This window comes from Morus notabilis, unplaced genomic scaffold (genome assembly GCF_000414095.1).
Source record: "Morus notabilis unplaced genomic scaffold, ASM41409v2 Scaffold2216, whole genome shotgun sequence".
Classification (NCBI taxonomy): Eukaryota; Viridiplantae; Streptophyta; class Magnoliopsida; order Rosales; family Moraceae; genus Morus; species Morus notabilis.
The window spans coordinates 271839-284242 of NW_010367946.1; the positions used below are offsets into that span (position 1 = coordinate 271839).

The 12404-nt window shown below is 32.7% G+C and overlaps 1 protein-coding gene across 1 annotated transcript; it reads left to right on the forward strand.

The window, feature by feature from the left end:
- Positions 1-552: 552 nt before the first annotated feature.
- Positions 553-7962, forward strand: LOC21392887 (serine/threonine-protein kinase tricorner). The gene is made up of 12 exons (XM_024175933.1): positions 553-1250; positions 1545-1719; positions 2835-2918; positions 3290-3531; positions 4232-4463; positions 4644-4808; positions 4896-5027; positions 5217-5330; positions 5619-5666; positions 6036-6114; positions 6749-6805; positions 7549-7962. Exons 1-12 carry the CDS (start codon positions 1063-1065, stop codon positions 7605-7607), a joined length of 1575 nt encoding a protein of 524 aa, XP_024031701.1. The 5' UTR covers positions 553-1062; the 3' UTR covers positions 7608-7962.
- The last annotated feature ends 4442 nt before the right edge of the window (positions 7963-12404 follow it).

Consider the following 12404-nt stretch of genomic DNA (forward strand, 5'->3'; position numbering starts at 1 on the left):
TTGTCAATTCGCAAAACGTTAAAAAGATTAGAAGTAATAAGTGTCAAATCTAAAAAATTAAACACGTAAAAAATATGTCTCGTCACTCGTCAATAATACTTATTTATTCTATTCTATTTAATTTTGCCCGTAAGGTTCACTTTTAGGTTGAGAGTAGGTGTCGCGAATCCGGCCTTGAATTCCTCGATAGATTTTGAGGGACCATAAGGATATAAGAGATTTTCTGACAACCACGTGTCGCTCTATCAGTAGTCAGATATCCCAAACCCAGCACACACACTTACATGAATAAAAATAAAATTTAAAAATTAAAAAAAAAAATCTGTCAAAAACCTTTTGCTAATCTCACCTCCCTCCCAAAAGACCTCGCCAATCACCTCCCTTAAAAGAGACACGTCATCCCATACACCGACACAGTCACGGGGACAGATTATATGCACTTTACAAGGTCCGTACGCATTTTCAACTCCCCAATCCCATTTTCCAAGGCCTTCTCTTCCCTTCCTCGCCGACACGACACAAGCTACTCGCCAGTCGCCAACACACCAAATTTCCCTCCTCTCTTTATTTTTCGTTTTTATTTATTTTTTTTGTCTCTGTATCTGTAATTAAAAGTCAGAAATGAATAAAATAATAGAATATAAGAATTTGCCTCCAAGATTCCAGTTCATGCGAGGAAAACGATGGCGTCGATCGCACTCAATTCCCCAGAAGCAAGTACAATACTTTTACAAATCCAAGCAAACCACAAATCACACCTTAATAAGACAGCCTTGCTAGCCATATATATAAATGTAAATATATACACACACACACACCAACATATATATATATACACACACACACACACACACACACACTTGATATGTGCCAGTTCATAGCCTTTTAAGCTCGTACTCCTACCTCTCTGTATTTCGCCCAAACTGTAACTGGATCTCTCCTCGAAACTAGGGTTTCAAGTGAAAAGCTCGTCGATCTCTGGAAATGCTTCTTGACTGATTCACTATTTGTTCAAGAGATTCTCTTGGTGTGCTTGGTTGATCTCGATTGGGGGCTCTGAGAATGGACGGTGGAGATAGAACGGTTAGGTTGGGGGCTCTGAACCTGAAGGCGGATCGGGGCGGATTTGATTCGGGTCCGGATGTGTCCGTTTCGTCGCCGGTGACGAGGCAGAAAGCCGCGGCGGCCAAGCAGTTCATAGAGAATCACTACAAGAACTATCTACAGGAATTGCAGGAGCGCAAAGAGAGGTATGCATTTTGTTTTTTCTTTTTTTTTTCATCGATTCGTATCCGTGTTGACTTTTTTGTGTTATTTTGTTCAATATGTCTTCGCCTTGATGAATTCTGGATTTGGCAACTAATTATATTGGTTGAAATCCTGTGACATTAATTAGATTCTGTTTTTGTATCTAGGTATATTAAGGAGTTGATCAAATCAAATGATTGGCAAAGTCATATAATCATCAAGTTCAGAATAATAATTTGTTAGAAATTTAATGAAGTTGCTTTTTCATTATTTGCAATTTTTTGTTACTCTTTCAGACGGCGTGCACTTCAGAGAAAGGCACAAGAGGCTGAGATATCTGTGGAGGAACAAGAGCAGATGCTGAGGAATTTAGAACGCAGAGAAACTGAATATATGAGGCTACAAAGACGTAAAATTGGAATTGATGACTTTGAGCAATTAACTGTAATTGGTAAAGGTGCATTTGGTGAGGTATAGAAAACTTGCAATCTAACATCTTATGCAAGGATTATGAATGTTCTTGTTGAGTAAATACTAATTATGATATGCACTTTATAAAACAATAGAGTAGTCAAATAAGTAATGTTCCCCTGTTAATTATTTTTGTGAAGCCTATTTACTATCTCTTGTTTTTAATTAGCATGATTATTAAATTTGAATGGGTAATAATTAATGGGAGTAGAATATTATGGGTGCGTTTGGAACTCGTTCCAAAATGATTTTATTTTTTGCATGAAAATGAAAATGAAAACGTTTTCAATCTCAGACATAAATCATTTTTGAAAATGCGTTTGGTAGTTTTATCAAGAGATTGTTTTCAGCATAAAAAAATCCATTAATGTCTCTTTTTCTCTCTCTTTACTCGAGAGAGGAGAAAATAGAAACAAAAAATGAAAAACGAATAAAAGTCGTTTTTCATTTTTCTCTTATTTTACACTAAACTAAAAAATCGTTTTCAATTTTGTTTTGTCTTTAATTGTGCCAAACGCCGTTTTTCTCCCATTTTCATTTTTTTTTTCTCCGAAAACGTGAAAAATAAAAACAAAACCAACTTCAAATAGGGCCTATATGTACCGCATTTTTGTCACGAGATTTATGTTAGGTAATTGTCTCAAATTGGTTTTGGAAAAGTAATTATTTTGTATTTTTTTAGGTAAGTTATTGTTTTTCTGTTTGTAGGCAAAAGTTATTTTATGGCTCATAGGAGTCTATAAATAAGTCGTTCATGTAGGGTTTTGTGTGCTTAGAGGGATAAGTGCAGAGAAAGAGCGTCTCCTTTTGAGAGAAAGAGAGAAAAGTGAGGAGAGAGATAGGCAAAGGTGTAAGGGGTTTTGAGTAGAGAGAGAAAATGAGAAAGTTTGTTGAGTATGTAATTCTGTAACTGTTAGTGAATTTTTTCTTCCTCTCCTGAACCAAATAAATCTTTGTCTTATCTATTTTTTTTGTTATTTTTTGTTTCAATTTATTTTTTTTGCTGCGTGACTGTAGGGGTGTATTTTTCCTCAACAATTTATTCACCATGCTTTATATATATACATACATATATATAATATATGTTGATAGGACATTATGCTTTATGAATGCAGGTGAGGTTGTGTCGGGCGAAAAACACAGGAGAGATTTTTGCTATGAAGAAATTGAAGAAGTCAGAGATGCTTAGCCGTGGACAGGTGACAAAAAATTATCCAATATATAAAAATCTACTTTTGCTTATGAGGACAGAGGATGCTTTTTAATACTAAAGATATCTCCCCTTATCCTTAAGAAATTTTATGAACAATTGAAAGTATTGGTTACATAAGTAATTGAAAGTACCTCTAAAGCTATATCTTATCTGGTCAATGTTCTCTTGAATCCACATGAAAACGAGGAAGCTAATGAGAGGCTTGGGAGAAAATGATAACATTCTATATAGAGGAGAATCACTTAACGGAAAATAAAATAAGTTCTGGATTTATTTTGCTTGATCTGAAACTTCAAATATACCAATTTTGTTGGTGTTCATCAATTGCTTATTGCCTGCTTTCTTTCGACAAATTAGGTTGAGCATGTCCGCTCCGAGAGGAACTTGCTCGCTGAGGTTGATAGCCGCTGCATAGTTCAACTCTTTTATTCCTTTCAAGATTCTGATTTCTTGTATCTTATCATGGAGTATTTACCTGGTGGTGATATCATGACCCTATTGATGAGAGAAGATGTTCTTTCTGAAGATGTTGCATGTTTTTATATTGCGGAAAGTATTCTAGCCATTCATTCAATTCATCAACACAACTATATTCATAGGTATGGCAATCATGTGTTGCTTCATTCAACCAACCCTGAACATTCTATTCCATTCCGTTTAACAACATAATTTACTTTCTCATAAATGAGGTGTATAACCTTTTAAGAAAAAGGAAAAGAAGAATGATAATAAGTACAAAAATTCACAAATTGATTACCGGCTTCATCTTGGAGCATGTCTCTATTTATGTATAAAATAAAAAATGGTCTTAGCATTCTGTTTTGATACTTTGAGCTAATATGAAATCACAATCAGGCCTGTTCCTGGTCGAGCAATTTACCGCCCTGTTCTTCTAAATTTGGATAGTAGTTTCTTGGTTAGATGGTTCAAGGTGGCTGGAGGCCGGATTGGTCTCCACCTTTCCTATTGAAGTATAGAACTGGGAGACCTTTCCATTTTTTGATATATACATCTGAATATTCCAGTAACTTTTAGATGCGTTTTTCTTATTTACCATCTTTATCCATATAGACTGTCCTATTAAGGTATACTTGGATTCCAAAAACAGATTGTGGAACATTTTTTATTTTTTGTTTCTGCTCTATTTATACTTTAGTGGAGTTTAATTCAGAGATCAATAAAAAGATCTAGCTATTTCCTTTGTATAAGAGCGTACATATGCCTTGTGCGGACACACATCTATTGTCCATGAGTAAAATAAGTATCCTGTCGCTCACTTTGCTAGTACTCTGTTCACAGGGACATAAAACCGGACAACCTGATATTGGACAGAAATGGCCATTTGAAACTTTCAGATTTTGGCTTGTGTAAACCTCTCGACGACAAGTATTCGACAATGCTATTGGAAAATGAAGATTTAATGAACCAGGAAACCATTTCTGAAAATGAAGGAAAATCTGCCAGTGATAGAGTCCCTTGGTTGATGCCAAAAGAAAAATTACAGCAATGGAAACGCAATCGCCGTGCATTGGTATTATTATCATTGTGGTTTTATTTATTTATTTATTTATTTTCTCTATTCCCACTTTTCCTCTTTGTTTTTAAACTCTTGCAATAATTTAGTTCTGGTGTGACCATACATATGTTAGTGAACCTATTTAATGGTTATTTGTGGCTGTTGTTTGTTATTGCTAACATCTATATCCTACAGGCCTTTTCAACTGTTGGGACTCTTGACTATATGGCTCCTGAAGTGTTGCTCAAGAAGGGGTATGGAATGGAGTGTGATTGGTGGTCACTTGGGGCAATTATGTACGAAATGCTTATAGGTTATCCTCCCTTCTGTTCTGACGATCCAAGGATAACATGCCGCAAGGTAATCTAAGAGTTGTGGTTCTCAGCTATATCACAATTATGTTCCGATATTTTTTAAATAAATGAATGATCTTTCTTTCTTTGGCAGATAATCAATTGGAGAACATGCCTGAAATTCCCTGAGGAACCAAAAATATCAGATGAGGCTAAGGATTTGATCTGTCATTTGTTATGTAATGTTGAAACAAGGTTGGGAACCCGAGGAGTAGACGAACTAAAGGTAACTGCCTTTGAAGAAAAAGCAATGTTCTTTACTGGTATCAGGAAACTTCAGAAAATTAATTCTCAACTTCATAAATTGGTAGTTTGTTTGGTCAATGCAAGTCTAGAATAGTTTACTGTTCCTACTTTGCAGTTGTACGTTTAGGGGTTAGAGTTTGGCTCTCTTCTAAGATGAAGTTTTTCTCAGGCACATCCGTGGTTCAGATGCATTCAATGGGACAGACTTTACGAAATGGAAGCTGCGTATAAACCTACAGTCACCAGTGACTTGGACACGCAGAATTTTGAGAATTTTCCTGAAGTGTGTAAATTGAAATTCAATGCTTTCAGTCCTTTCTGGGATTAAATACTTTATAAAAATGCACAAAGTGCTTGCAAGTCTGATTATCTTTCAAGTTTCAACACAAGTTATGTAACTAAGCCTTGGTCTTAACTTGTGGGAACACATCTGTTCCACTAAAAACTGAATCTTGTTTAAATACTGGTTCCACAGTTTAGAAGTTCTTATCTTAATACTTTTCTTAAATAAGAAATCCATGCTAAAGCTTTGCTGTTGGTTTCTTCCCTCTGTCTCTTAATTCTTTTATAGGTGGAGGGCCAGCCGTCCACAATTCCAACAGTGGGACCTTGGCGGAAGGTAATGTTCACTTTTGATGAAATTTGAATCTCGAAATCTGGCTCAGCGAATATCAAATTCTAGTGATATCGTGCAATTGTAAATTGATTCTTCTTCAGGGATAGAGAACTTATTGTCCTGTTTGGTTTCTTACAATGCTAATTCTTAAGAATATACGCAACCAACAAGAAGATGATAGAATCATTGGTGTGTTTGTCCTATAGCTTATTAAGGTGCTCCTTCCATTCTAAAACTTTACATCATCGAATGATTGGAAGTTGGAACCCTAAGTTGTAGAAAAAATATTTACACAGGCAGATGTTGTAGAAAAAACATATACGTGGTTCTTCAAGTTAAATGGATAATGTGTGTTCTTCTTTGATGTTGCAGATGTTGACATCTAAAGATACTAATTTTATTGGATATACTTTCAAGAAATCAGATGTCCTTAAATCACTTGAAAATTCAGGTATGCGCTTGTAGTTGAATATCTTCTACACCATTGAATGGACAAACATAGCAATCTATTCTTTGACTGCACTTCTGTGTCAGAAAATACATTGCCTTAAATTTTAGATATACAATAGCTTACGGGTAGCCACCTAAGTCAGGGCAGCATACCAAGTTAATTCATTCTCCTACGATGAGACTTTAAAGAGGACACTACTATTTTGCCTCAACTTAAAATGTCAGATTATGACGAGTACCAATTCTAGTACGTATTATATGGTTAAACATTGGCCTTTGGTTAAGTGTAGCTCTTCTACCTAAATTTTTTATACATCCCTTAGCGCAACTCAACAGAAAAAAGGAGAGAGAACTCTGTAACATTCGAGACTGTCAGGTTTAAGAGGCAATTCCAGCCACAACAGTAGTAGAGGACCTCGTACTGCAATAATTTCTAGTATGTGTACCGGAGAGGTTCCACTACGAATGTGAATTCATAGGTTTTCTTTGTGTACTACTTTCTTAGATGGAAAGCTAAATTAGTAGATTAGGTACAAATGATATGGTAATTATAAGGAAAGAGCGCTCGCATGACATCAAATGAAGCCTTCATATTATTAATTTATGTAAGACTCGTATTTTTGTTCTAATTGCAGGTACATACATGAGATCAAATGAATCTTCAAAGGCTCCCTCTCTAATATCCTTGTTAGGTATGACTAACAGTGATTGATTTAATCCTACTTTCTGATAGAGTATGGTCTAATATCACGTATGTGACAACTGGGAGTAGTATGGTGAACATTGATCCTTCTTTTCGTAATTAACATGTGGTGATCCCAATCTAGCAGAAATTAATAATAAAAAAAAAATGCAGTTACAGAGTGGTCCGACATCCTAGAGTAAACTAACTAGTGTGTAGGGGCATATACGGCTTTGGAAGATCACATCAAGAAATTAAGTTGCTATACAGAAGATGTGCTCTGATGATGATTGTTATCCCAACTTTGGAAATCGGACTAGCGAGAATTTTGTGCAGCCATCAACTATAATCTCAAAAGATATTTTGCCGTGATAATATTTAGTTAATTTCAATAATACATATGATCACTTGGCATTAATTCTGGAGTATTGTCCCAGTGTAGCGCCTAACTCTTGTGTGTCTAAGTTGCTCTCAACATACTTTAGCCGAGAGATTGATTGTATCCTTCTTTCTCACATTCGTTTAAGAAATGTCTAATTTATGTTGGTTGTAAATACTTAAAAAGACTCAATGCTCTATCCTGAAACCGTATATGAAATTTTGTGCAGCTTTTGGGCGGTCAATGTTAGTTTTGCCATAAGTTGCACTTGTGCTTGCCATAAGTGATCAACTTGAAACTTGATATTCATATTCTTGACTTGTTTTCTAGCAGAACGGTAAAAAGTTGACCTATAATTTCGCTTTCTGATACAGGTCGGATTGACTTGCAAGAAACCGTGATATCAGAGGGTGAGCAGAAGCAGGAAACGTGATTTTTCTACAAGAGTTGGTGACAATAACTTCTCTGTGCACAGTCAGACAAGCTGTTATAGAAGACTTGAACGACAAAATTGCTGCCTGGTGGCGCGAATAAAGAGTTCACCTTTAAGTGTTTATACAATCTTGGGGGCTATTCTTTCTTTTTCGACCAAATTACTAGACAAAAGATAAACGTGACGTGGTAAAGCCAATAATTATTAGGTTCAACGTGAACCAACCATTTTCTTTTTAATCGTACAATCTTATCAAAAACGAAGATAAGGTTTCTCTTTTCTTTTTTTTCTTTTTTTTCTTTTTTTTTTGTTTTTTTTGTTTGGAAAATCTCTTATTTGTATTTACAATGCTTAAAGTAGGATCAATTCACGAAGTTTTGTTATTAATTTGGGATATACGTGTAATACATTTTTTATGCGTTTTTCTACATAGAAGATTGCACAAATCATCAATATTCATCGTAGTTTTGCCATGATTTTATTTTCTTCCTTTTGAAATGTTGAAAGCAAAACAACTATGCTTAAGCTCTCTGTTTTGCTGACAACAGACATGCGACTGTGAGTGTTCCATCATGATTCAGCAGTGCGACGTAAATAAAATTAGTCACATGGTCATGTTTTAATTGGTATTTAACTAATCATATCGTGTCACATTATGTAAAAAAAATTAAATTATTTTTTAACTAATACTTTTGTTCTTATTTCATAGAATGATACGGTATAATTTGATTAGTTAGACACCAATTGAGACACTAAAAATTAAATAGAAAATATGGATCTAATTTAACTTTTAATTGTTTTGTCACATAGTTGTGTTACACGAAAGCGTCTACCATCTATCATATTATACTAGTTAAAAACTTACGCTTGACTCATTTAAAATAATAGTTATACAAATAGTGAGGGAAAAAAAAGAAGAGAAAAGAAAGGATATAATAAATAGAGACTAAAGTGAGAAAAAAAGATCTCAAACAAAAGGCAAGGAAAAAAAAAGACAAAAAAAAAAAAACTTAAGAAAAAACTTATGCTAAATATTTCGCTATTAAAACTGAAATGTATGAGGATTATAAGTAAAATGTATTTAAGTATAGACTCATTTGAAAATAAATTAATTTAGCAAGGTAATTAAAAAAATATTTTAAATAACCATAAGAAAGTATTTAAATGAAGTATATTTGAAAATATATCAAAATTAACAATTAAAACATGCAATAAAAAAGTAAGGGGAAAAAAAGAAGAAAAGAAAAAAAAAACTAAAAAGAAAAGTTAAAAAGAAAAAAGGAGCGTCTTTAATAGTCTCTGGATAAATAGACTACTATTTATATCAAAATCAATTTATTTTACATATATTTTTAGCATTCACATTTATATCAAAATTAATCTATTTTACATATATTTTTTAATTTAATGTAATTTTAATAATATATAACGGTAAAAAATTAGGCCTACCATCCCCCGGAAGAGGTCCCAAAGAAAAAAGGAGAAAAAATTACAAAAAAGTAGGTGTTGTAATGAAACGGGGGCAAAAAAATAAAAAAATAAAAAATTGATTCTCGCTTGGGAGCTGGGAATGTGCAACCCCGCCCCGTTATGTTATGGAAGAATTTAACTTATTGTTGGGCTGGTTATTCAGAGCCAGCAATTGGCTGCCGGATTTCGCTATACAACTAGAAGAAGATTGCTTCGGGGGTCACCATTTGCGCAGATCAGAACCTTATAAACAATGTTTGTAAATAGAGTTTTTAACTTTTAATTGTTTTATGACATATTTGTGCTAAGCTAGAGTGTCTTCTTCTGCATTTCGAGAAGGCTTTTTTGACACAATTGTCATATAAATTTGTGATGATTTAACAAATTATCTCTTAAATTTTTAATTTTGACAAGTTACCTTCTGAACTTATAAATTTATTGCAATGTGTCCCATTTAATTAAATTTGCTCAAATTTTTTTATTAGATTTAAGAGATTAAAAGTTGAGATATTAAAAGATTTGTGTTACATTTAAATTAGAATGTTAAATTTTTTGACTGAATGTTCTTTTTTGATACTAATTTAATACAATCATCTTTAAAACTGGGCACATTGCAATAAGTTTACAAGTTGATAAGACAACTTGATAAAATTAAAGGTTTAAGAGCTAATTTATTAAATCACGACAAATTTAAGGAATAAATGTGCTAAAAACTCTTTGGAGAAATATGTTGGGCACCATTTCTACCGAATAAGAGAGACTATAAAATCTTTTGAGAAACTTAAACTCCATTCATTTTACTGATTCGAGTTTTGTTACAGTAAAAAGCTCTTAGAAACAGTTACATCTAACTTTTTACTACAGTAAAAAACTCTCACATAAAGTCACATATCAATTCAAATTAAAAACTTAAATCAATCAACTAAACATACCTTAGTCCTTTAAAAAAAAAGAGTCTCATATGTTCTTTAAATTATAGCCTTAGACTTAAGTTGAATGATAAAACCAAACTATATACGAAAAAATAAGATAAAAATACAAAAAAGACAAAAGCTTTTTTTTTTTTATTTTTTTTTTAAAGAAACGTTCGCACGAAACTGTTGAAAAAATGCTTAAGTTGGGATATATTTGTAAAAAAAAAATTAGTTTAACAGAGATAAATTAAGAAAGAAAAAAAAAAGCTTTTTTAGAGGAGAAAAATAAGGCAAAATAAAAAATGACAAGAAACAAAAAAGGGATTAGAATTATAAAAAAGATAAAAGCATAGAAAAAAAAAGATTAGAAATATTAAAGTTTGATTATGTAGTTCATTTTAAAACTGAGATGTGATTTATTTAGAGTCGTTTCGAAGTGATCAAACCCTATTATAATGTCATTAGTTAAAAAAATTATCTCCCTTATTGAATAATGAATACATTTATATTATCTAATCATATGAGTAACATCCGATTTTTTATTCTAATTTTATCATGTATATTTTTTAAGTGGTTTTTCAATAAAATTATGCTATCACTTAAAAAAAAAAAAGTAAAAGCGAAAAAAAAAATTCACCGTAAAGTAAAGATAAAGAAAAGAAAAGATAAAAGATGATAATTGATACGCTATTGAGATTTCTTAAAAAATCTCATGGTTGGCCTCTTCATCAGAAAATAGACATAAAGAAAGAGTCTGTTTAGTTCGTTAATTTAAATTTTTAATTTAAATTAAAATATAATTTTATATAAAAATTTTTTATTGTAATAAAAAAAATTAAATGTGACTATTTTTAAAATATTTTTATTATAATAAAATTTAAAATTTAAATTTAAATTGATAAAATAAACGGAACACAATAAATATATGAAATTATAATTTTTCTTTTTTTTTAGTAAAGTCTTTAACAAGGAAAGAGGAGATATTTTGGAAGGTGCAACAAATATCTTGTGGCGTAACTTTCTACCAAGAAAACAAATATCTTGTGGCGCTTGGCGACTTTTGTCTAAGCAGTTACTACTGAGGTGACGTGGCACAAATGTGGACCCATGACACATGTAAAAGCAATGACAACTGTAACGTTCTTTTGTCCCGACCGCCAACCCAACACCCCAAAAGCGCACATTCCCCTCTCTCTCCTCCAATTCTGAATTCTTCCCCTCTCTTCCCCTCTCTCTCCTCCAATTCCAAATTTAGCCGCTACCAAATAAATATCTGTCCTTCAATCTTATTTTCTTTTTATTTTTATCGTAAATATACAGATAATTTCTTACCAAAGATCAAACAGACAAGGTTTGATTTGCAGATTTCTGGGTTTTCTGGTATGAGGCCAAGCCGGTTGACTTCTCCGGACGGCCCTTCTTCTAGCCCGGTACTTTCTTCTTCCTTCTCTCCATAATTCATTTATTTTTGTTTTTGGTTTTATTTACTTTTTTATATTTTCGGAGAACATGAACATAACTTTCTGAAAATTGTACCGTCATGCATGCAGTTCGTGGTTTTACATGAAAGGTACAGATATTAGATAGGGCGGGTTATGAGATTTTTTTTTTCCTTTTTTCTTGATTTTGTTTCCGTTTAAGCCGAAAGTTTTGATTTTTTTGAATAATTTGGAGTTTATTCCTGTCGTTTCTACATGGGTTTGTTCCATTTTGTTTGGCTAGTAATAGCTTTCTACTTTCGTTTTAGATAAACGTTTACTGGTTTACTTATGGAAACAGATCTAAGTGTAGTGCCAACATTAATACACGCAGCTAAAAAAACTAAATAGAAGTAAAAGGTTGGTTGTTGTTGTTGTTGTTTTTGTGTCTTTTTTTTTTTTAATTTTTTGGATTGGGAGGTGTCACTCTGTTATTTATCAGTTGAAAATGGCTTGAAGATATCTTGGTTTTTTTTGTTTTTTTTTGTTTTATGGTGAAACTTGTGTATTAGAGTGCTGCTGTGGAATCGCCAGAACCCATGTCTGTGGAGTGGACAGATGAGAAGCACAGCTTGTACCTTAAATCAATGGAAGCTTCTTTTGTTAATGAATTATATGATTCCATGGAGTTTCTTAGATGGTATCCCCAAATGAAGCATCTCTCTCATGTCAAATCCTCAAAGCATACTAACCCCCGTGCCACTCCCTCCCAGGTCTCTCCCTAATCCTTTTTAGTTGTTATTATCAGTTATATATTTGTGGTGTATATATATGGGTGTGTGTGTGTGTGTGTGTGTGTACAGAAAAGAGTCGTGTTGTATGTATTTCTTGTCTCAGTACTTTTTTTTTCTTCTTTTTTTTTTTTTTTTTTTTTTTGTTTTGGTTTTTTTTTTTTTTTTTTTTTTTTTTTTTTTTTTTTTTTTTTTTTTTTTTTT

Coding starts and splice junctions, on each gene's coding strand:
- LOC21392887 (XM_024175933.1), top strand. CDS start 1,063: ATGGACGGTGGAGATAGAACGGTTAGGTTGGGGGCTCTGAACCTGAAG. Junction 3,532..4,231: donor CAACACAACTATATTCATAG/GTATGGCAATCA, acceptor CTCTGTTCACAG/GGACATAAAACCGGACAACC. Junction 6,806..7,548: donor CTCTCTAATATCCTTGTTAG/GTATGACTAACA, acceptor TTTCTGATACAG/GTCGGATTGACTTGCAAGAA.